Here is a 26,314-nt window from a genome sequence, read left to right on the forward strand (position 1 = left end):
CTGTCCTGTCTCAGCTGTCCAATGTACTGACTGTCATCTTTATCGATTGCTTCAACAGTTCAGTCAAATCACATTTAGATCAGTGTAGTATCCTACATTCGGTACTTAGTGATTTGCAATAGGTAGGCTACCTATGTGGTACAACCGATAAGGTTACACCAACATTTAGTATTCATTCAGGAATCGTTTTCATTGATAAGTTCTGGATATGTAATCGTCAAGTGCCAATTCAATTTTAAATTTGGGTTTGAGGATTATTGATTATTTAAAAAATAAATAAATCGGTATTCCTTGTGCTCTTGTAACTTCTCACGATTTTAAAAACATTCAGAAAACAAGTTTGGCTCTATGGATAGTTATGTAATTTATGTTATCTATAGTAGATAAGTAATATTTGAAGCTATGTCAGCTTTGTACAGTAATAGTTTTTTTAAAAACTTTACCCCCCCCCCCCCCCCTTTTTCATATTTAATTCAAAGCACAAAAAAAGCACTAGTCCTTCTTTTGGAAGCGTCTGGAATAATTTACGGAGCATTTTTTTTTTCATTGTCCGCCTCGTGTTGTAATCTTAAGACAACACGCTCTAAACATGCAGGAATGCTGGAATGTGGGGGATCACGTCCGCTAGACGTACCAGGAATCAGGGCGGGTATTGTGATTGGATTAGCGCGAGCTCATTACAAATGTGCACTCTGTCTGGGGTATATCACGTTTTTGTTTACCCCGGAAGCCGCGAATGGAGGGTCGGAATTGTTCTACTGGAATGTTTAATCAGCTACTGTTCCTCTACCCACGGCGTCCCAATTCTGTGCACGCCCCTGTACTAGACCACTCACCGTGATGCGAGTAATATATGCCATGTATTGTTTACTTATGTTAGATTCTGTAGCGATGACGGACGGACTGACACACTACCTAGGGTCTTATATTATAGTAATAATAATATAGATGGCCTTTTCTTTTTTTTTTTAATTTGAGGGAGGGGGAGGGGTAGCCGTGCCCACGTTATCACGTCCATATTTCCGAAATTTCGGAAAGGAAATTAACTTCAAATTGATTCTTGTGACGTAAGGCAGATCTGGCATAATTGTGGGGAAAAAAGTCACAGAGAAAAAGTCACAAGAACAATGCACATGTGTATTTGCATAGAGTTCAGTGTGTAATGTAAACATCTTAGATAGGCTACATGTGCGTAGGTTGTAGGCCGATTCCTATGGTAATATTTATAACACACGTAAAAATATTTCGTCTGAAGTAAGTTTTTATTTATTATAGGCCTACATTTATGGCTTATTCAATTAATAGAATATAATAGAACGTCCCAACCAACTCAGTTTTCATCGTTTAAAAAAATACTAACTTGAATTAGTGCGAAATGTGAAGAAAGGCATTGTAATATGACTTGCTGTATTCAACTCATAGTTCAACCACCTTTACTGCCCCCATGTATCATGCTCATTACATCACAAAGCATAGGATCAAGACAAAAAGCCGACATGCTAGAAAACAAAGGCTGTCATTGACACCATCGTCAACAATACACAATTGTGGACGGACAAGACCGATCGAGGACAGGACTGCGGCAAAAAAACACACAAAACACAATGATGTGTTTAAATTTCTGTTATAAATAACTTTCCGGGTATGAATTAAATATGTAACTCAATTAGAAGCTGCTGTGTACATTGCGTTACAGTATTAATACTTATTAAGAAGTTAAAAGTCGGATTATTATTATTATAAATCATGTTTTTAAAGTTTTAAACATGTTACTAAAAATATAACCTACATTTTTTCAATTCTCAGCAAGTAAATCAAAATATTTCTTAAAACATTTTTTTTGTGAATTTTATACTATGACTTTTTTTACCAGTAATATATTTCCTTTATGACTTTTTCCCGCTCACTGTATAGCATATCGACGAGTAGGTCTACCAATTTGTGTTGTAAAAAACACTGACCTAGTTTTAAAAATTGCAACGCATCGCTAATCTAAAACCACAACACAAGAAACGATTGATACCCCCCCCCCCCCCCCACACACACACACAACCATTGCAACAAGCGACAGCTTGAAGCCAGTGTCGGTTAGCTAGCTGTGTAATCGTCTGCTCGAGTAAAGGACTTCCGGTGTGTCCCCGCTCAGTAGGTCTGCTCTTGGATTATGCATCAAAGGTTCCATTTCCGGCGCCAGCGGTGTGTGAAATTATGGATCATAAGACTGGATAAATCACGCCCGTGAGACTAATTTATTTAATTAATAGCTAATTTTAAAACGTTTAGTATGGCTTAAGTTGACTAACGTGCGAGGTTGAAGTAAAGTTAGATCTCCCTTACTTATTATCGACATTACATTGGGGTTTTTTTTTCGATTTATGTTCAATATAAATTCAATTTAAACATTGTGTTAACCTAAGTAGTAAGTAATGTACCATTAAATAGTTAGATCAAACAAATACACGTTCAATTACTTCTAGCCTGTTGTCTAAGAGGTTATGATAATCCAAACAAGGTTTGGTTTAACTAGTTTAAGAAGAGAAACTTTACTTCTGGACTTTAAAAAACAAAACGGTGTAGACAGTGGTGAACTTCCTGCTCTTAAGCACCAAGTGGTCATTATCGTATAGCCAGCACAGGGTGGGAAGGGGGGAGAGATCAATACCAACAGGTGTCATGTTGCTGTTGTGATATGGTATCTCATGTCAGGGAAGTATAGAAATATGGGGATGGGGGTGGACACAACTTAGGTCAGATCCTGATGCGTTACAACTATCTCAGTTTTCTTTTCTACGACACGGTCGTTTTTGTTGTAGACAAAAATCGAAATGTCCAAACTATTTTTAATTTTAAATAAAAAAATTAACAAACTGTAGAATCATTATAAAAAACTCAAACCTAAAAAAAACAGCTAAAAATAGTTGTATATTTTTTTTTACCACTAAAACAAAATACAACTATTTTTTTTTAGAAAACGAACAAGTATTTGACATGTAAAACTGAATAAATACTGATCAACCGATTAAGGTAGGCAATGCTTGCCTTCTAGATCTAAGTGTCTTCAAACACTACCCTTTGTTATCTACCTACACTGATTCCTCTCGGAACTATTCAACTTCCGGATACCATATTATCTAAGACTTGACATAATACCCCCTGCAGATTATTGGCATGCGATTCCCCCCATCTACCTACCATTTCCGGCGTTATGTGACCCCCAGTCTGAAGAGGGCTGTGAATAAACCCCTTTCTTCTGCGATAAATGGGCCCACTTTTCTCGCGAACATGGGTAAATATTATTGCGTCGATGTTGAATCTACGCAGGAGCAAAATGCCGTGTTTACTTAGTTATTGAATGAAATATCGACGGCCAACTTCTAATTGTAAGGTTTGATGCTGCTCTATGTATTGTTTGAGTAGGGGAGGCCTGGGGTTTTAAGGATATTCAATAGTCATTGATCGAACGATATGACATTACTTTATGCGTTAAACTAGTGATTTGTAAGCTTGCTGTTGTGTCATCTTAAGAATGTGGGTTGGTTATGTTTTAGTTGTTATCAACAGGTTTGTTTTATTTTTGTTGTGTTATCCTTTGAATGTTGGTCTATTATGTTTATTGTGTTAGCCTTTGAATGGTGGACTATTATGTGTATTGTGTTATCCTTTGAATGTTGGGCTATTATGTGTATTGTGTTATCCTTTAAATGTTGGCCGGTTATGTTTTAGTTGTGTTATTTTAGAATCTTGATCAGTAATGTGTAAGTTGTATTATCTATAGAATCTTGATCTTTTGATCATGCATGGGATGGTGCAAATTTCTAATGTGGTAGTCTTGTGTTCTTGTATTGTGTTTACGTTTACATGATGGTCCGAGATCATGCAAATAATACAAAACGTATTCGTAGTTTGATATCCTATTTGCATTCGTTATCTTTGGAATGTTGGGCTATTTTTTTCATGGAGGGGGGTTGTGTTAATATTCCATTTTATATTAATATTTTTTATTATCTTTAAATGTAGGTCTACGTAGGTCCATGACTCTTGGAAAAGTGTTCCTTCTTTCTCCTATTTTGATGTGATATTTTAGTGCGCTGCTCTGTGATTCATGAAGGATATACCGACAGATGTAAAAAAAAAAAATTGCTTAAACCAAGATAGTGTTGTGTTCATTGGATAACGAGATGTTGACGTTTCTGGATAAGTATTCGTAAGTTTGGAGTCCGGATATTTTAACTTATGATCGCAGAACTCTTGGATATTTGTCGTCTCGGGGCATCTTGTCAACTTGATGAAACAGACTTGATACTCTAGGTAAGTGCTCTGTATATTGTTTTAACTGTATGTTTAACGTATGTTGCTACAAACTTGATATAATTTAGGTAGGTTTATATAGTTTTAACTGTATGTTTAACATGGCTATATTGATACAAACTTGATATAATCTAGGTAGGTTTATATAGTTTTAACTGTAGGTTTAACATGGCTATATTGCTACAAACGTGATATAATCTAGGTAGGTTTACATAGTTTTAACTGTAGGTTTAACATGGCTATATTGCTACAAACGTGATATAATCTAGGTAGGTTTACATAGTTTTAACTGTAGGTTTAACATGGCTATATTGCTACAAACGTGATATAATCTAGGTAGGTTTACATAGTTTTAACTGTACGTTTAACATGGCTATATTGCTACAAACTTGATATAATCTAGGTAGGTTTACATAGTTTTAACTGTAGGTTTAACATGGCTATATTGCTACAAACGTGATATAATCTAGGTAGGTTTATATAGTTTTAACTGTAGGTTTAACATGGCTATATTGATACAAACTTGATATAATCTAGGTAGGTTTACATAGTTTTAACTGTAGGTTTAACATGGCTATATTGCTACAAACTTGATATAATCTAGGTAGGTTTACATAGTTTTAACTGTAGGTTTAACATGGCTATATTGCTACAAACGTGATATAATCTAGGTAGGTTTACATAGTTTTAACTGTAGGTTTAACATGGCTATATTGCTACAAACGTGATATAATCTAGGTAGGTTTACATAGTTTTAACTGTAGGTTTAACATGGCTATATTGCTACAAACTTGATATAATCTAGGTAGGTTTACATAGTTTTAACTGTAGGTTTAACATGGCTATATTGCTACAAACTTGATATAATCTAGGTAGGTTTACATAGTTTTAACTGTAGGTTTAACATGGCTATATTGCTACAAACTTGATATAATCTAGGTAGGTTTACATAGTTTTAACTGTAGGTTTAACATGGCTATATTGCTACAAACTTGATATAATCTAGGTAGGTTTACATAGTTTTAACTGTAGGTTTAACATGGATATATTGCTACAAACGTGATATAATCTAGGTAGGTTTACATAGTTTTAACTGTACGTTTAACATGGCTATATTGCTACAAACTTGATATAATCTAGGTAGGTTTACATAGTTTTAACTGTAGGTTTAACATGGCTATATTGCTACAAACGTGATATAATCTAGGTAGGTTTATATATTTTTAACTGTAGGTTTAACATGGCTATATTGATACAAACTTGATATAATCTAGGTAGGTTTATATAGTTTTAACTGTGTTTAACATGGCTATATTGATACAAACTTGATATAATCTAGGTAGGTTTACATAGTTTTAACTGTAGGTTTAACATGGCTATATTGCTACAAACTTGATATAATCTAGGTAGGTTTACATAGTTTTAACTGTAGGTTTAACATGGCTATATTGCTACAAACGTGATATAATCTAGGTAGGTTTACATAGTTTTAACTGTAGGTTTAACATGGCTATATTGCTACAAACTTGATATAATCTAGGTAGGTTTACATAGTTTTAACTGTAGGTTTAACATGGCTATATTGCTACAAACTTGATATAATCTAGGTAGGTTTACATAGTTTTAACTGTAGGTTTAACATGGCTATATTGCTACAAACTTGATATAATCTAGGTAGGTTTACATAGTTTTAACTGTAGGTTTAACATGGATATATTGCTACAAACGTGATATAATCTAGGTAGGTTTACATAGTTACAAGCTTTTATTACAAGCTTTTATTACAAGCTTTTATTTAACTCACTTCCTCTGTCTGTCGTAAGTCTGTCTTGACGGAAACGCAGGAGTGAAAATTCGGACAGTTCTACTTGACCGACACGATTCACAGTTGGCACGTGGGTCAAGACATGAAGACAATGCAATCTGAAACTAAATTTGACTTAATTGGATGCCTAATTGATTTTTTATGAATTAATTAAAATTTGGACCGAATTAGTAGGCATGTCTAGCCAACCACACCACACGCGTCATCAATAGCTGCGCCATCACGACCACGTAATGGCTGCGTTCAAAAACCATTGCGCGCCTACTGAACGTGATATTCAGTAGGCGCGCAATGGTTTTTAGTCATGTAACTCTATTGTAGATAAAACATGTAAAGTACTGAAAAAAAATTCATAAAAAACGTTTTAATAACAAGCTTTTATGTAATGATGCACTAAAAAGTAGAAAATAAATTATAGACTACTATTTAAATAACTATAAAGAAAAGCGTGGGTGTCTTCCTTAACATTAGTAAAGGTATCCAATAGATACTAAAGTGACCCACGCTTTTCTTTATAGTTATTTAAATAGTAGTCTATAATTTATTTTCTACTTTTTAGTGCATCATTACATAAAAGCTTGTTATTAAAACGTTTTTTATGAATTTTTTTTTAACTCACTTCCTCTGTCTGTCGTCAGTCTAGACGGAAACGCAGGAGTGAAAATTCGGACAGTTCTACTTGACAGATACGATTCACAGTTGGCACGTGGGTCAAGACATGAAGACAATGCAATCTGAAACTAAATTTGACTTAATTAATCGGATGCCTAATTAATTTTTTATTAATTAATTAAAATTTGGACCGAATTAGTAGGCATGTCTAGCCAACCACACCACACGCGTCATCAATAGCTGCGCCATCACGACCACGTAATGGCTGCGTTCAAAAACCATTGCGCGCCTACTGAACGTGATATTCAGTAGGCGCGCAATGGTTTTTAGTCATGTAACTCTATTGTAGATAAAACATGTAAAGTACTGAAAAAAAAAATTCATAAAAAACGTTTTAATAACAAGCTTTTATGTAATGATGCACTAAAAAGTAGAAAATAAATTATAGACTACTATTTAAATAACTATAAAGAAAAGCGTGGGTGTCTTCCTTAACATTAGTAAAGGTATCCAATAGATACTAAAGTGACCCACGCTTTTCTTTATAGTTATTTAAATAGTAGTCTATAATTTATTTTCTACTTTTTAGTGCATCATTACATAAAAGCTTGTTATTAAAACGTTTTTTATGATTTTTTTTTTTTAACTGTAGGTTTAACATGGCTATATTGCTACAAACTTGATATAATCTAGGTAGGTTTACATAGTTTTAACTGTAGTTTTAACATGGCTATATTGCTACAAACTTGATATAATCTAGGTAGGTTTACATAGTTTTAACTGTAGGTTTAACATGGCTATATTGCTACAAACGTGATATAATCTAGGTAGGTTTACATAGTTTTAACTGTACGTTTAACATGGCTATATTGCTACAAACTTGATATAATCTAGGTAGGTTTACATAGTTTTAACTGTAGGTTTAACATGGCTATATTGCTACAAACGTGATATAATCTAGGTAGGTTTATATAGTTTTAACTGTGTTTAACATGGCTATATTGATACAAACTTGATATAATCTAGGTAGGTTTACATAGTTTTAACTGTAGGTTTAACATGGCTATATTGCTACAAACGTGATATAATCTAGGTAGGTTTACATAGTTTTAACTGTAGGTTTAACATGGCTATATTGCTACAAACTTGATACTCTAGCACAGTGGTTCTTAACCTTGTTAGAGGTACCCAACCCCACCCGTTTCATAAGCGTATTCGCTGAACTGGACCCCTTTTAATAATTTTTCTTTCGCACTGACAAAAAGTCGAGTATGTGTCTTGACCTCTCGAACCCCTGAGTCTGACTCACCCTGGGGTTCGATCGAACCCAGTTAGGAACCCCTACCTCAGAAGATAAGTAGGCCTGCATGTTTAGTTTTGTTTGTGTAATTGGATGTATTGCCCTGAGAGGTAGGATTATACAAGGAAAATCCTTTAAGTCACTTATAATTAATAAATTGATTAAAACGTGAGTTCGCAGTAGGTATAGCATTATGTGGTTGTTCAACATGTTATATGTAGATGTTTTCATATTGTACACGGCTGGTTTTATGTAGGTGTTTATTTTGCACGGCTGGTTATATGTAGGTGTTTACATAATTTACACGGCTGGTTATATGTGTTTACATAATTTACACGGCTGGATATAAGTATCTGTTTACATATTTTACACGGCTGGTTATATGTAAGTGTATACATAATTTACACAGCTGGTTATAATTATGTAGGTGTTTACACATTTACACAGCTGGTTATATGTAGGTGTTTACATATTATACACAGCTGGTTATATGTAGGTGTTTACATAATTTACACGACTGGTTATATGTAGGTGTTTATTTTGCACGGCTGGTTATATGTAGGTGTTTATTTTGCACGGCTGGTTATATGCAAGTGTTTACATATTTTACACGGCTGGTGAATTAGTGTTTGATAATTTGGTTAGTGATTTACATTTACTGGTAATATTATGGGCTGTGTCTCAATATTTCAGTGGTAGCTTTATTTTTTATCTGACGACTTTGTTGGCTGGCGACTTTATTTCTCTGATGATTGTGTTTGCGACTAGTAATAGAGCTGTAATTAATATCTATTGCCAGTCTTTACACATTGCACTATAATTAATGGCTATCTAAACAAGTATAATCATACACAATGAGAAAAAGCTAGTTAACTTATATGTTATACCTCAACACTGCAGATAAGTAACAATACCTTATACATTGTTGAACGGTATACTGCATCATACTGTAAAAACAACTAAACGCGGTAAGCTGAATCGGGTTAAACTGTTAATATCAGGTGAACGTTCAATTGGTTGAACTTTACTGTATGTTAAATACGATCCGTTATATCGAGTTCAACTCATATAACAGCTAGATGAGGTTAAACTGTAATAACGGCTAAACACGGTCCGCTAAACCAGGTTAAACTCTAATAGCATCGAGTTAAACAAAGGAGCTGCTTCCTGTGTTAACCCGGACAGATAAAGGCGCTCACATGTCTTCTGTCTCGCCCTGGTCCTTTAAGATAATATCATTTAAGATAAGAAATCTCCCCCCCCCCCTCCGATACCCAGCCGTAAAAGCCAGGTTAAAGCCTCTATATGGCTTTTACCTGTAGTCCCCCTAGCGAGTTAGTCGGTGTGATTATGGGGCATGGCAGACCCCTCTAGTCTTATCTAAATCTAAACGCCTATAAAACTCGATACGGCGCTATGATTGGGTGACTTCAAGACTTCAAGGGTCGCTTTCAAAAGTCATCCACACAACGTGAACAGGTTGAGATTTGAGCTTCAGGGTTGAATTCAGCTCTTCTTTCTCTACAAGTGTGAGAATCGCTGAGTTGGTCCGGGTGTAAAATATAACGCTCACTTTTATGTAGGTTTTAGGGTATATTAATAAAGCTTATGTTGCTTAATTTATGCGATTTTTTAATAACCAATCTATCAGATGCCTTTGATCTTATGTTACAAGACTGACATTTAATGGGGGGAATACAAAGTAAAAAGTATCGTTACTTGATTACTAGAGATTAACACTGCTTACTTAGGTATAGCTTGTGCTTAAGAAACGATTATATAACCTTAAAGTATTGGGCTAATGCAGTGACGGTGAACTATGGCACCAAGACATGATACTAAACATGTGACAGTTTGTAACGAGTATTTAAGCGTATTACTGACTGGCCTATTAGTTGTGGGGAAAATGTATGGTATCTTCTTTGTGTACAGTGAATGCATTAGGTTCGTAGAATATTTTTCAGTACGACGGCTCTCTAAGAAGTATTGGTGTTAAAGATATGTACGAGAAGGTGAATCTGTACTAAAAAAAAAGTTGCCGACATCTTGGCTTAGGCTGTGTGTTGTGTTGATGCTGTCGTTATCTGTGTCAATATTCACGCTATAGAGTTAAAAGGGTGTGTACAGAATGTATTGTGTGTGCGAGGTGCTCTCAAAGGACTTATAATACAAAGTTATCTGTAATTATAATACAAAGTTATCTGTAATTTAGAAGATCTCGCGGAAGTTTACTATAACCTGCTGTGGTCATGACACTTAGCTTGGGACATCAAGCGTAAGTAAACCACTTTGTAGATCTTGCTTCTGCTAATCGACAAACTCAGTTTTTCTTATGGATTTTATTGAGTCTGTGAGTCCTTTGCAATATTTTTTTAGATGTTTGTATAAAGAGTTGGGGCTTCTAGCAGTCATTGTATTCCCTGTGAGCTTCAGTTCAAGGCTGCCCACAGCTGATGGTGTAGTTTTATCAGCAGATGCCGTGCCGAAAAAAAAAAACGTGTTTGGCGACGTTACATGTTTAGGCCGTTAGGAACTTTGTGCAAATAGCAGTTCGGCACATTGGAATTTGAATAGCGTAAATTGTGTGTATGCAGTTGTCGATACGGGCTGTCTCTCAAAGGTCGCACCACTTGTGTCTGGAGCAAAAAAGTATTTTTCTTTTATTGTAAGAGGGTTGTAGTGTAGAGATCTAGCGTAAGCTGGTCTGTCAGAACTAAATATAACCCAGGTTTGACTTTAGTAGTGGTGGGTTACCTGGCCAAATCTACTCGAATGTGCCAGGGTGGATGAATTGGTAAATCTCGGGTCGTTTGTTTATACACACCGTGACACGCAAATCATGGCATTGTCATATCATTGAGGTAAGCCGTAGGCAAATACCCAGGTACAAGACACGGGGGTAATAGCGTGGGGAGAAGAGGGTGACAGGGGTACATTCAGGGGGTGTGGTACCCATCTGGTGGGGGGGGGGGGGGACATCCATACTTAAGTGACGTCTCAGTCATCATTCTTTTTCTCCTCCAGTCAGCCAGATCGTTCTATCATTTCATTGGTATCGCAGTCAACAATATTATTCAGTCATAATTCTCTTTCCTAAGTCAACAATTCTGTTTAGTCATAATTCTCTTTCCTCTGAAGTCAACAATGTTATTCAGTCATAATTCTCTTTCATCTGAAGTCAACAATGTTATTCAGTCATAATTATCTTCCCTCTGAAGTCAACAATGTTATTCAGTCATAATTCTCTTTCATCTGAAGTCAACAATGTTATTCAGTCATAATTCTCTTTCATCTGAAGTCAACAATGTTATTCAGTCATAATTCTCCTTCCTCTGAAGTCAGCAATATTGATTTATTATCAATTCATAACTCTCCATCCCCTACAGTCAATAGCACCGTCCATTCACAATTCTAAGTATACAATATTTGGAGTACCGCACCCATCCCCACCAGCACCTCCCCCACCCTCTTGCCCTTATCCACGCCCTAAAGTACCCACTTTACACATTTAGATCAACCGTCATTCATACCCCAGGTTGTTTCAAGTGGGGGTGAGGGGTGGGGAGGGGGGACACTCCACTTGATGGTGACCCATCTGATGCGAGAAATAAAGGCCTATTGAAACCCACAAGCAATCATTAGGTATCGAAATGTGTTGGTCCCTTTCAAAGGTCAGTGGGTTTCAGCCGGCTGGGGACGACAATGGAAAGGTCATTGACTCGGACAGGGGGAGGCTACTACGACAGGCAAAGATGTAGTTGGTTATTGTTCAGTGTTAGATTTGTTATGGTTCACCTCAATTTTAGCGTACACAGAACCATCGCACATTGGTCTATAAACTGATGCCGGTCACATAAAATAAACATTACATTAAGTGTGGGAATGAAATATTTATTAGACGGTTTGTGTCTCATTCATAATTCACAATGCTAGTATACAATTATTGTGGCGAAGAACTAATCAAGATACCGAAATAAAAACAATGCCTTGTTAGTAATCAGCGTACTTGTGACGATTGTCATTTGTATATTTAGGCTTAATGTGTGTGTAAATAAAGTAGATTTTGAAATAGAAACTTTATAAAAAAAAAAAAGAAACGAATTTTTAATGACGAGACAGAACAGACCTTTGAATTCGATAGAAGAAAAAAACACACTAAAAAGAAACAAGGTAGATATATTAGTAAATGGATGATTTGTAGTGGTTGGAGTTGAATAACAACTTAATTTTTCTGATATGGGCAAGATGTCTCACCCAGATCCTGATAAAGTGCTAGTGTCTTGTAGGGGAGCAGTGAGCGATAACGACTTCAGGATGGTTTTTTTTTTATTTGTTGTTGTAGTTGGCTACTACTAGTCTCTTGCTAGCAACAGGAAGGCGTTTGTGCTGAAACAGGAACTTAGAATCAGCATATCCAACTAACTTAACAGGAAAGTACATAGTAACAATTAAACGCCCATAAAAAAAAGTTATAAACAGTTATACACGCGCCAGAAAGGTTAATAGCTACACAAATTAAACGCGATACAGAAAAGTTAGTTGCTAGTATTACTAGTAACAGCTAAGAAGCCCGTCAGAAAAGTTAGTTGTTAGAAATATGACCATACACCCGTCATAAAATTTAGTTACTACAAAAAATGAAACGCCCCTCAAAGAAGCGAGTTGTAACAGTTAAACATCCGTCAGTGAAGTTGTCAGAAACATGGCTAAACAGCCGTCAAAACACAAGCCAAGGCTACGACGTTAATGGAGTTTGACAAACATCATTAGTGGCTGAATACCCGCAGAATCGCGGGGGGTAAACCAATGGACTAAAGGGCTTAGCCCGTTCATGCCATCAACGAGATTAAGCCCCGTTTAATCGGCTAAAAACGTTAAGCCTGGAGTTCTACCCAAGTTTTGGCGTTCTGGCGATGTTTGGTCAAAACTTGCTAGTCACAGGACCTGTCATTTTAAGCCAGGCTACAACGTGTACATTTGTGTCAAGAAAAACTTGACATTTGATTCATTGTTTATTCTGACAAGTCACGTGATTGTGTGGTTACTTTATGTAGACTTTGATTACTTAAAGAAAGTCTAGCAAACTTCTAATGTGACTAGTGTTATGGAATTGGTGGTAGTGGTGCATCAAGTTCAGCGTACCTTTTTGAGTGGAAAAAGGTAGTGTGCAACGAGTTTTTTGTGTGCGCGGTGTTCTAAAGTAAACGTCTAAAAACAAGGATATTTAAGTATTTTACAAAATGACTACGCGGCGAGTTCAAAACTACTGCGCGGCCGCGCAACCGGTTAGACGGACCATTGAATATGATGTATCTTATAACACCAAGCATGTGTTATGTAATTTAGTCTATATAGGAAAATGTGCTCTATAAGGTAGCCTTTGAATAAAATGTGCTATATAATGTAGTCTGTGGAGGAAGTGTGCTGTAAAAGTAGTCATTACTCCCTGACCCTAATGATTGTGTTAACACCGAAAAGAAAGTGAAATCTATTTGAAAAGATTTTAACAAACAGCATTTGAGAGCGACACTTCTCCCAGCTCGTCAAGTGGTTTGTCTCTGTTGACTATTGGAAGAAATCTTCAGGTTGAAAGTCAGGTGTGTTTTTTAAGAGCCAGTATTAAAAAATGTGTGTTGTATTGAGTTGTCTAACCTTAGATTTAATACAATGTTTTCTTGAGTGTAGGTTCTCCTATCTAGTTCTAGGTGTCTAAACTCAGAGTTTGGGCATTATCAAAACATTTGTAGGTACAACTTATTCATCAACAAAAAACAAAGATAAACCCTTAATCATGTTTTCACACTTGAATAAGTTACTTTTTTGGAGTTTTCGAGTCAGTTCTATTTTTGTTTGGTCTGTGGGCCTAACTAAATACTGCTAACCCGAAGTCTCTAGTTCGAATCCGGGTTCAAGTTCACGTTAGGGAATGTAACGGTGGCTAGGCATAGTGCTGACCACACTATCCCTTCATATGCCGAGGTTACAGAAACAGGTGAACTCTATTCCACCTGTCACACGGACCGCCAGATCCGAAAAGGGAACTATATTTTTCACAACCAAAAGATCAGGATAATCCTATCCCTAACCCACAGGAAGATGACACAGATGAATTGTATTGGCAGGTGCCGTAACCCCGCCTAGACAAGACGTCTGCCATAAGGCGGTGCTCTGTCTACCTGTATAGCAGGGGCAGGTGTGTGGGACTTTCATAAAGTCACCCAACGGTCCCGTGTCTCGCCACACCCACCCCACATTTTGTTTGAGCTATTCCGTTTTCACACACCCGATCGTGAGTCATGTTTGTTTTATTTAATACAACATAGTCGGGCCCCACGTCAAATATTTGATGAGTGATAAAGTCAGTGGTCCTCACATAGTCGGGCCCCGCGTCAAATATTTGATGAGTGATAAAGTCAGTGGTCCTCACATAATGGGGCCCCACGTCAAATATTTGATGAGTGATAAAGTCAGTGGTCCTCACATAATGGGGCCCTGCGTCAAATATTTGATGAGTGATAAAGTCAGTGGTCCTCACATAGTCGGGCCCCACGTCAAATATTTGATGAGTGATAAAGTCAGTGGTCCTCACATAATGGGGCCCTGCGTCAAATATTTGATGAGTGATAAAGTCAGTGGTCCTCACATAGTCGGGCCCCACGTCAAATATTTGATGAGTGATAAAGTCAGTGGTCCTCACATAATGGGGCCCTGCGTCAAATATTTGATGAGTGATAAAGTCAGTGGTCCTCACATAGTCGGGCCCCACGTCAAATATTTGATGAGTGATAAAGTCAGTGGTCCTCACATAATGGGGCCCTGCGTCAAATATTTGATGAGTGATAAAGTCAGTGGTCCTCACATAGTCGGGCCCCACGTCAAATATTTGATGAGTGATAAAGTCAGTGGTCCTCACATAATGGGGCCCTGCGTCAAATATTTCATGAGTGATAAAGTCAGTGGTCCTCACATAGTCGGGCCCCGCGTCAAATATTTGATGAGTGATAAAGTCAGTGGTCCTCACATAATGGGGCCCTGCGTCAAATATTTGATGAGTGATAAAGTCAGTGGTCCTCACATAATGGGGCCCTGCGTCAAATATTTGATGAGTGATAAAGTCAGTGGTCCTCACATAGTCGGGCCCCGCGTCAAATATTTGATGAGTGATAAAGTCAGTGGTCCTCACATAATGGGGCCCCACGTCAAATATTTGATGAGTGATAAAGTCAGTGGTCCTCACATAATGGGGCCCTGCGTCAAATATTTGATGAGTGATAAAGTCAGTGGTCCTCACATAGTCGGGCCCCACGTCAAATATTTGATGAGTGATAAAGTCAGTGGTCCTCACATAATGGGGCCCTGCGTCAAATATTTGATGAGTGATAAAGTCAGTGGTCCTCACATAGTCGGGCCCCACGTCAAATATTTGATGAGTGATAAAGTCAGTGGTCCTCACATAATGGGGCCCTGCGTCAAATATTTGATGAGTGATAAAGTCAGTGGTCCTCACATAGTCGGGCCCCACGTCAAATATTTGATGAGTGATAAAGTCAGTGGTCCTCACATAATGGGGCCCTGCGTCAAATATTTGATGAGTGATAAAGTCAGTGGTCCTCACATAGTCGGGCCCCACGTCAAATATTTGATGAGTGATAAAGTCAGTGGTCCTCACATAATGGGGCCCTGCGTCAAATATTTCATGAGTGATAAAGTCAGTGGTCCTCACATAGTCGGGCCCCGCGTCAAATATTTGATGAGTGATAAAGTCAGTGGTCCTCACATAATGGGGCCCTGCGTCAAATATTTGATGAGTGATAAAGTCAGTGGTCCTCACATAATGGGGCCCTGCGTCAAATATTTGATGAGTGATAAAGTCAGTGGTCCTCACATAATGGGGCCCCGCGTCAAATATTTGATGAGTGATAAAGTCAGTGGTCCTCACATAATGGGGCCCTGCGTCAAATATTTGATGAGTGATAAAGTCAGTGGTCCTCACATAATGGGGCCCTGCGTCATATATTTCATGAGTAATAAACGCAGTGGTCCTCATTCTCATATAGTCGGGCCCCGCGTCAAATATTTGATAAGTTATAATGTCAGTGGTCCTCATTTACTACATTTAGTGGGGTCCCCGTATCAACTACTTGATGAATGATAAAGTCAACGTTCCTCAGTCAGCCATACCTTTGGAAGTTTACCCAGATTTCAATACATGACATCTGAAACTTCCAGCCATCAAAAGAAGCTTTTAGAAAAGTTATTCCATTATGTATCTATTTCTGGCGGTGCTGTTTTCTACCGCCCCCACCCCCACATCCCCCCTGCCCCTAAGTTCCTTTATCTAGCACTAATACCTCCCTCGCCACGCACGTAGTGTTGTGCGACACAGCGCTGACGAGGCATGACACGCCATTCAGAACTCCGTTAGAAAACGCCATTTAATCTAGGGTATTTTTCGTCTTGTTTCTCTCTCGCTTCGACGGGATACCGAGACGTAGCACCACAAGATTGTCGTTTTAAGTCACGTTTGTCGGGGGTGGGGGTCGTGTGGGATGGGGTCGGGTTGGCGACAAAACCGTTAGCTAGTTAAACACGAGTCGTTGAAGCGTTTAGATTTGTTGCTGCGTATGGCGGCTAGTTTGTTAGCACACAGTAGATGTGTACATTGTAATGTTGTTGCTGTTCTCGCAGAGATGTGCTACGCTATAGCTGTCTCCATTCTGTTTTACTTTGGCTGTCTCTATTCTGTTTGGCTGTCTCCATTCTGTTTCACTATGACTGTCTCCGTCCTAATTCACCTCGTGTGTCACCTTTCTGTTTCACTATGTCTGTCTCCATCCTAATTCACCTCGTGTGTCACCTTTCTGTTTCACTGTCTCCATTCTGTTTCACTATGACTGTCTCCGTCCTAATTCACCTCGTGTGTCACCTTTCTGTTTCACTGTCTCCATTCTGTTTCACTATGACTGTCTCCGTCCTAATTCACCTCGTGTGTCACCTTTCTGTTTCACTATGTCTGTCTCCGTCCTAATTCACCAAGTGTGTCACCATTCTGTTTCACTGTCTCCATTCTGTTTCACTATGACTGTCTCCGTCCTAATTCACCTCGTGTGTCACCTTTCTGTTTCACTGTCTCCATTCTGTTTCACTATGACTGTCTCCGTCCTAATTCACCTCGTGTGTCACCTTTCTGTTTCACTATGTCTGTCTCCGTCCTAATTCACCAAGTGTGTCACCATTCTGTTTCACTGTCTCCATTCTGTTTCACTATGACTGTCTCCGTCCTAATTCACCTAGTGTGTCACCTTTCTATTTCACTATGACTGTCTCCATCCTAATTCACCTAGTGTGTCACCTTTCTATTTCACTATGACTGTCTCCATCCTAATTCACCTCGTGTGTCACCTTTCTGTTTCACTATGTCTGTCTCCGTCCTAATTCACCTCGTGTGTCACCTTTCTGTTTCACTATGTCTGTCTCCGTCCTGATTCACCAAGTGTGTCACCATTCTGTTTCACTGTCTCCATTCTGTTTCACTATGACTGTCTCCATCCTAATTCACCTCGTGTGTCACCTTTCTATTTCACTATGACTGTCTCCATCCTAATTCACCTAGTGTGTCACCTTTCTGTTTCACTATGTCTGTCTCCGTCCTAATTCACCTCGTGTGTCACCTTTCTGTTTCACTATTTCTGTCTCCATCCTAATTCACCTAGTGTATCACCTTTCTGTTTCACTATGACTGTCTCCGTCCTAATTCACCTAGTGCGTCACCTTTCTGTTTCACTGCATGGATGTCTCCACTCTGACAGTCCCACTACTGTGCTCCACCATACCTATCTTCTCATTCTGTGCACGACTATCACCGTGTTTCACCCTTCCATCCTTAGTATTGTTGATACATGAAGCTTTTATATACACAAAGCCTATATATACATAAAGCCTGTATATACACGAAGCCTTTATACTTGTGTTAAACCCATAAACTGAAAGAATATTTAAAAACATTTTAGTTTACCCAAATTATCCCCCTCCCCCAACACCAACAACAATTCGCCTTAGTCACTAATCCCACGACAGTTACAATAGGTACACTGTGTACACCTGGTTGTACAAGTACTGTCCACATGAGCACCACACAAGTACTGTCAATTTTTGCACCACACAAGTACTGTCAACTTTTGAACCACACAAGTACTGTCACTAGTGCACCACACAAGTACTGTCAAATAGTGCACCACACAAGTACTGTCAACTAGTGCACGACAAGTACTGTCAACTAGTGCACCACACAAGAACTGTCAACTAGTGCACCACACAAGTACTGTCAACTTTTGCACCACACAAGTAATGTCAACTTTTGCACCACACAAGTACTGTCAACTTTTGCACCACACAAGTACTGTCAAATAGTGCACCACACAAGTACTGTCAACTTTTGCACCACACAAGTACTGTCAACTAGTGCACGACAAGTACTGTCAACTAGTGCACCACACAAGTACTGTCAACTAGTGCACCACACAAGTACTGTCAACTAGTGCACCACACAAGTACTGTCAACTTTTGCACCACACAAGTACTGTCAACTAGAGCACCATACAAGTACTGTCAACATATGCACTAATCTTATGTTTGCCACTGCTCTAAACCTTTATTGATTTAATTTAACGAGGTTCCCTTCTGATTGGTTCTTAACTCAGTTCATGTTTAATGAATCATCAATTATAGGACTTCTGTTCAATAATACAGCAACATTTTTCTTCGTTCTCACGTGTAATGTTGGTACTTCCTCCAACACAAGGATTGCGTGTCGACATTTTAAGCACCTTATGATTCGTTGACTCCAACTTCAGCCTGTCTTTTCTTTGTGTATTTGCTTCCATGGTCCTGTGTCTATCCAAAAAAAAAACCTACAAGGTTACAGTTGTTTGATTTAGAAGTTTTCTGGGTAGATGGGTTGCTGTCGCCAGCTCACTAGCCTCGTCTGTCTGGGTGTTCGAACTCAGGATTTTCGGAGTTAGCCATCAAACGTTCTGCCTCTCGGCCACACTAGTCCAGAGAAGCGTCGTTCTGGCAAGTTTAGAGCTAGGCTTATGGATAGGATAAGTGCTTTTTGCTTAGGCCTTTAATGATGCTCATTCAAAATATCCAATGCCGTTTTATCGAACAGTTTTTTTCTGTTTGTCTTATCATGCTAATACCGAAGTATAAAGCGTGTAGATTACAGGGAAACCACTCCTGTCGTTTTTCAGATCCGTCTAGACGTGCAGATTTTATAAATGATTTTACTGTAGATTTCCTCAAGGAACTCTTTATTCCTAGCAGTTCTCTCCCCTTGTACAAACACAACTACACATTTACAACCATTACTGTAATCCTTCTCTTCTCCCCCTCCCCCCGCCATTCTGAAAACCGCCATTGAGCCTAAGGCCAACAATTACACTTATCTGGGGTCTAGCATTAGCGTATTATTGGTCCATATCGGAGCCCCTGACGCTAGGCATTGTTGTTACCCTTAGCTAGTGTCGTCTGGAAACCAGGGGACGCGATCCTTGACTGTTTTCTTATCGCGAGTTACGTCTCCTTTCAGACACGACTCTACTTTCTACGTTTAATAAAGATCTGTTATAAAAATTCTAAATCGCAGTTTTAACTCCCATTACTTAAAACTGTAACAGGTTTTGTTTCTCTTAAGAAGACGTGACCAGAGATAAACATAAAGGATCCAGTGCTTGAAAACCTCAGCTGTAGCAGTCCGTCTTGCTTTCTGTCCTGATTTACTCGCTCGCCGTCCCCTTCCGTTCAAACATGACTGACAACATGCCCCCCCCCCTCCTCCCAGGGTTTGTTTAACTGTGGGGCACCGTTTGCCTAGGGTCGGCCGATTGGCCCGTACAAACACGAGTGATCAGCTTACCGGGTTCTCCTAAGTCAGTTCGGGGATACAACTCTGATACAAACGGTTGATTAGAATGCCTAATCTTACCTCCCCCGTTTTTTCTTTTGTTTTTTAATTAAGGCAGTTAAAAGTCAAAAGCGGCTCGTTAATTGCCGTGCATTAAACTCAGATAAAAGAACGGGCTTTCTTTTATACATTGATATCGGGTCAAAGAGGGTTGAACCGTTCAATACAAAGCTGTTTGAGGTTTTGAGTTTGTAAGTAGGTGTAGCAAGTCACCATCTGAAACTTTACCCCGACTGTAGTTAGTGTTTAGCACTTCAAAAAAGTACTGTATTTCATCCGAGCCGTCATTCACATACAACTTAACGCAAGTCTCGCTCGGTTGGATTCGTCACTTTGTGCCCTTAGTCAAGCTCGTGTTAAAAGTCTCCATTGGCGTGTCTATAAAAGGTTGGCATTCTTAGGAAAACAGCTGAATTTTTCATACCGCCACCAGTTGTTAGAGAGTTATAACACGGTATCCCTACCCTGATCCTAACCCTAAAATCAGTAATGGTTAAAAAAAATTATCACTGACCCATTCAATTAGCATCTTAATTAAACTCACCTATTGGGTATTATATTCTTTCATTCGATTTTTTGCTGTTTCCGTGCTGATTTAAACAAGAGATATTGTTTGTTGTTTTTTTTTTTTAAAAAAAAAATGATGCTCATATGAAAAATATCAGCGTAGCACGTACACACCTAACTATATCTAAACTATCAGATTACTGTTATATGCATGAATTTAAAGATGCTAGAATGAATGCTGATTAGTATATGTGTGCTAACAGTGCCCTGTACTCTACTTTCAGCCATAGGACATGGCGGGCATCGTGAAGAAATGCCCCTGTCTGCGGCCCAAGATGGAGGAGGAGATCCGCGTGCTGGACTACAGACACTCCAGTCTCCACGACGTGCCCAGTGAGGTCTTCAACAGGGAGCGGACCTTGGAGGAGCTGCGTGCTGACTGTAACCAGATCAGGGACCTTCCCAGGGTAGGTCTTGTGTTGTCAGGTCAGGGACCTTCCCAGAGTAGGTCTTGTTTAGTCAGGTCAGGGACCTTCCCAGGGTAGGTCTTGTGTAGTCAGATCAGGGACTTTCCCAGGGTAGGTCTTGTGTAGTCAGGTCAGGGACCTTCCCAGGGTAGATCTTGTCTTGTTTTAGTCAGGTCAGGGACTTTCCCAGGGTAGGTCTTGTGTAGTCAGGTCAGGGACCTTCCCAGGGTAGATCTTGTCTTGTTTTAGTCAGGTCAGGGACCTTCTCAGGGTAGATCTTGTGTAGTCAAATTAGGGACCTTCCCAGGGTAGGTCTTGTTTAGTCAGATTTGAGACCTTCCCAGGGTAGATTTTATCTTGCTTAGTCAGGGACGGTCTTGGTTGTAACTTAGGGTAGGTTGAGGTTTTGTTTTGTCTGATTCGGTGATTTTGTCGTCAGATTTCATTGTGTTGCAACGTTTGACCAGAGTAAACCAATCCCGTTAAGCGACCACCCTGTTTGATTCGACTGTTACTTAAAAACTGTTTACATTGTTCTTCGATATTATCCGCTCCATTTTTTTTTATCAAATGTAGGAAACGTTAGTCGTTAATGTAATATTGATTATGAATTGTATAGGCATTAAGAGTAATTAAAAGCTATTTATAACTGCGGGGCCGCATAAAAATTTGAATATAACTTAATTCTGGGAAGGGGGGTGGGGCGGAGTGTTCTAAATAAAGCACGCCTTTATTTTACATTGGAAAACGCGAGTTACAAAAAAAACTTGATTGTGTAGCAAGCCGACTGTGCCCCATTTTATTCGTGAAACTCAAGCCACGTGATGGGTCCCTGCAATTACCAGAAACCAGCTAGCTCATAGGGCTGCCCTCCCCACCTCCCGATGTAATCTCAAGTCTAGACATATAAAGACTCTCAAAGGTTCTAACATTATGGTTGGCTGGGGACAGATATCTTCGGTTAAAGGTTCTAACATTATCCTTAGCTGGGGACATATGTTCTGTTAAAGGCTCTAACATTATGGTTAGCTGAGATAAAAAAAAAAAAAAAAACTTCTGTTAAAGGTTCTAGCAATCAGTGGATAGAAGGTACCGATTGTTTTAGGTTTTTTAAATGAGAAAAAATAGTGTTGCACTGATCTACGTCAGAGGCGTAGCGACCCTTCCCGGCGCCCGGGGACAAACCCCCCTCAAGATTTCGATTTGCACCCCCCCCCCCTCCTTCAACCTTTCAATTTATTTTCCAACCCATTTTGGCGCCCCTAAGGGTCGGCGCCCGGGGACATGTGTCCCGCCCCCCCTCGCTACGCCTCTGATCTACGTAACTCAGCCTAGTTCTCCTTCCAACGTGAGATCGTACTTAGTACAAAAAAAACGTGCTGCCGCGCTTAGTACTTAAAAACGTAATACCGTACTTAGTGGTCATAAACGTACTGCTGTGCTTACTAGTTATAAACGTGATACAGTGCTTACTTGTTATAAAAAAAAGGCTACCGTACTTAGTACTTCTAAACGTATGACCATACATATAAACGTACTACAGTACTTAGACAAAAGCCTTACCAATCTAGCGGAAATTAGATTTGAACCCAAGCCTAATAGGTCTTCATTATAGGCCACCACTTGAAACAGCCTTACAGTGGCAACATGTTACATGTTGGGGGAGATATATTTTTCTTATCGGCCTGCAAGGTTATCTAAATAATTACTGGTTTTTCTAAAGTGATAACAGCTGTCTTACATAACATAATTACATTTGCTGATAAAGCTGTTATCTTGCACTGCATACAATAATCAGCCGTGTTTTTATTTATTTTACTAAGGCTTGAATTAATCGCTCCACCGCCCTTTGGGACTCTCTTTGTAAATAGAACGTCACGTGACTGACATCACTTGACGTGTTAACCAATGTTCTTTAATTCCCGGATCTCAGTGTAGTTTATAGAAAGCTCCTAGCTAAATCCACTGCACCATGCGAGGTAGCCTTGCATTCCAGGCTGGGAATCCCCGTATATTTCTTCTTTACTTGGTGGGCTCGTTATATTGTACTAACCCATTGTCTTAGCACTGTATTAAATTGTTTTTTTTTTTTCAAAATCGAATGTTCTGTGCGGATTAAATACCCCGACTTAGATATTCGTATGATTATTAACCAGTGGCGTTACTTGGTGGGGTGTCAACTGGTGCGGTAGCTCCCCCCCTTACTCTAGTAGGTGTCTTGAAGTGTTCAGTGATATATTTCAGTTTTCTTTTTAAACTTTTTAATTGTTATGTTTTGGTGTCCGTCCGTCTTTGATGTTGTATTTTTGTATAGCTGGCACTGTTCAGGGGAGTTAATTACGTTAAACCATCACATAACCATCAGACAACGATCATCAAAGCGGTGTTCAATGAGCTGTGAAATGGTTCATTAAATCAGTGGATTATAATAAAGCCTTTAAAAACTGTTGTTTTTTTTTGGTTTAAATAGATAATTTTGTTTTTAACTAGATTCTACATTGTTTTTTTATTGACTTTTTGTTTTACCTGACATTATGTTGCATAAACTGACGTTATGTTGTTTTTATAGGTCTTTTGTTGTTTGAACTAGTTTTCTTATTTTAGCCGTTTGTTTGTTGTTTTTACTCTGTTAACTGACAATGAGAATTATGATAAAAATTAGTTTTTCCCGATGGTTTGTTATTTTTATTTATTTTGTGTGTGTATGTGTGTGTATTTACTGACGTTATCTTGATGCCTATGTTGCCAGGAACTGTTCTATTGCCACGGACTCCGCAAGCTGACCATCAGTGACAACGAGATCACCAGCATCCCTCCTGCCATCGCTAGCCTGGCCAACCTAGAGGAGCTGGACTTTAGTAAAAATGGTCAGTGTGTCTTTGTGGGTTCATTGTCTTTGTGGGGGTAGGTGTGTCTTTGTGGTGGTCGGTGTGTCTTTGTGGGGGTAGGTGTGTCTTTGTGGTGGTAGGTGTGTCTTTGTGGTGGTCGGTGTGTCTTTGTGGGGGTCGGTGTGTCTTTGTGGGGGTCGGTGTGTCTTTGTGGGGGTAGGTGTGTCTTTGTGGTGGTAGGTGTGTCTTTGTGGTGGTCGGTGTGTCTTTGTGGGGGTAGGTGTGTCTTTGTGGTGGTAGGTGTGTCTTTGTAGTGGTCGGTGTGTCTTTGTGGGGGTAGGTGTGTCTTTGTGGTGGTAGGTGTGTCTTTGTGGTGGTCGGTGTGTCTTTGTGGGGGTAGGTGTGTCTTTGTGGTGGTAGGTGTGTCTTTGTGGTGGTAGGTGTGTCTTTGTGGTGGTAGGTGTGTCTTTGTGGGGGTAGGTGTGTCTTTGTGGAGGGTCAGTGTCTCTTTGTGGGGTTGTGTGTCTTTGTGGGGATCGGTGTGTCTTTGTGGGGATCGGTGTCTTTGTGGGGGGTCAGTATGTCTTTTGGGGGTCGGTGTGTCTTTGTGGTGGTCGGTGTGTCTTTGTGGGGGTAGGTGTGTCTTTGTGGGGGTAGGTGTGTCTTTGTGGAGGGTCAGTGTCTCTTTGTGGGGTTGTGTGTCTTTGTGGGGATCGGTGTGTCTTTGTGGGGATCGGTGTCTTTGTGGGGGGTCAGTATGTCTTTTGGGGGTCGGTGTGTCTGTGTGGGTTTGGTGTGTCTTTGTGGGGGTCGGTGTCTTTGTGGGGGGTAAGTGTGTCTTTGTGGGGGTCGGTGTGTCTTTGTGGTGGTCGGTATGTCTTAGTGGGGGTCAATGTGTCTTTTCGGTTTTAGTGTATTTGGTGGTTGTGTGTCTTTGTGGTGTCGGTGTCTTTGTGGGCTCACTGGATCATTGTGGTGTCTTTGTGACAGTCAGTGTCTTTGTGGAGTCAGTGCATCTTTGTGGGGGTTGTGTGTATGTTGTCAGGTTATGTGTCATGGTGTGTCACAGTGTGTCTGTTATATCTCGGTTACAATGAGTCAGGTTTGTGGTGTCAGTCAGTTATTCTGGGGTGTGTCGGGGTGTGTCTGTGTTCGGTACACACAACCTGCACAAACATGGAAGTAAACATTTCTCTCTGAACCCCACTTAAAAGTTCATACAGGTAATCGTGCCGTATTTGGTTACCAATACCGATTGCTTTTAATAGCGGATCGATTCTATTGTGCGAGTCACGCGCTGAGTTTTATTATTAGTTTTTGTATGTGCGCACGTGAGGCGGTGTTTGGGGCTCAAAAAAAAAAAGTCCCAGCCAGTTGGCAATTAGGTGAGTTTCACGCGTGAATACACATCAGGGGATGTAACACGTAATAGCTCTCAGGGGAGGGGCGGGGGCTTTATCAACTTATTTAGAAAAGACCGAAATGACGTCACGGGAATCGTTCACTTGCTTCGTGTGTATGCTGTGAAATAATTAGGCATATATAATTAGTTTCTTACTGCATTTTAATCAAATAATTTCCGTGCGTGTTAAAAAGTAATGTTGTCTTTTTAAAAAAAACTACATCTGCCGTATATCATGAATTTTATTTCTTATCCCTTAAGGTTAGAATCTAATTTTAAAAATAGCTGTTGTTAAGGGAGGCGTAATGAAGTTTGTTATTGTTGCTAGGGAACTCTGGGAAGCTTTGGTTAGAGTTACGGGCCTTGAAAATATTTTTATTATACAAGTACGAGACGAAGATGCACTTGAGCCTTGTTGAGCTATCACAACTATTTCAGTGGCTGAGATAAATAGACGCGACTTGAATCACTTGGGCTCTAGGAACACGTAGGACCCAGCCATCCGTCGAATATATTTTAATTATCTACTTAGAGGAATTTACAAACATCATTTCCTGGCTAATTTGTTTTTCTTACTAAGGCTGGTTATAAGGGAACGTATCACGTTTCTCAGCGTGAATGGCGTGGTTGATTACCCACACGCCATCCTAAATAGTGTGGTTGGTTACCCACATTTAGCGTCCTGGCGTAGGATAACTATTTGCTTGGGGTAATTAGATGATAGCCCACAGTATCAGGTGTTCTTTGTGTGGAGCGGGGTTTAACATTACATACCCCACCTTTTGAGATTTAGCACCTGACGAGAAAAAAAATCCCAAATATTCAAAATTTTACCCACCCCGTACCTCGTGTAAAGTATAGTAAGAGTTGGCCCTTTCGAACCTGCATATCAACGTGGCAGATGAAGTAGAGTTCACCTGTTTCTGTGACCGCGGCATCTGAAATAATGTGGTCCTTTATATGATCCGATACCTGTACTTTCCCTAACACGAGCCAGGTACCCATCAGAGCTAGGTGGACTCAGAAACTTCCCACAGATTCAAGACATTCGGGTTGGCAGTCGTGCGCTCTACTGCCCGGCCACGTCTTCCCATCTAACA

At 39.5% G+C, this 26,314-nt stretch overlaps 1 protein-coding gene across 1 annotated transcript in view; it reads left to right on the forward strand.

The window, feature by feature from the left end:
* Positions 1-4,026: 4,026 nt before the first annotated feature.
* Positions 4,027-26,314, forward strand: part of LOC131943082 (leucine-rich repeat-containing protein 7) — a 44,817-nt gene continuing 22,529 nt past the window's right edge. The window contains exons 1-3 of the mRNA XM_059303092.1: positions 4,027-4,308; positions 20,802-20,984; positions 23,734-23,851. Coding sequence (XP_059159075.1) covers positions 20,811-20,984; positions 23,734-23,851 — 292 coding nt within the window. The 5' untranslated portion in view covers positions 4,027-4,308; positions 20,802-20,810. The remainder of the gene's footprint in view (positions 4,309-20,801; positions 20,985-23,733; positions 23,852-26,314) is intronic.

This window comes from Physella acuta, unplaced genomic scaffold (assembly GCF_028476545.2).
Source record: "Physella acuta isolate Inbredline_101_S28 unplaced genomic scaffold, ASM2847654v3 ptg000441l, whole genome shotgun sequence".
In the NCBI taxonomy this organism is placed as follows: domain Eukaryota; kingdom Metazoa; phylum Mollusca; class Gastropoda; family Physidae; genus Physella; species Physella acuta.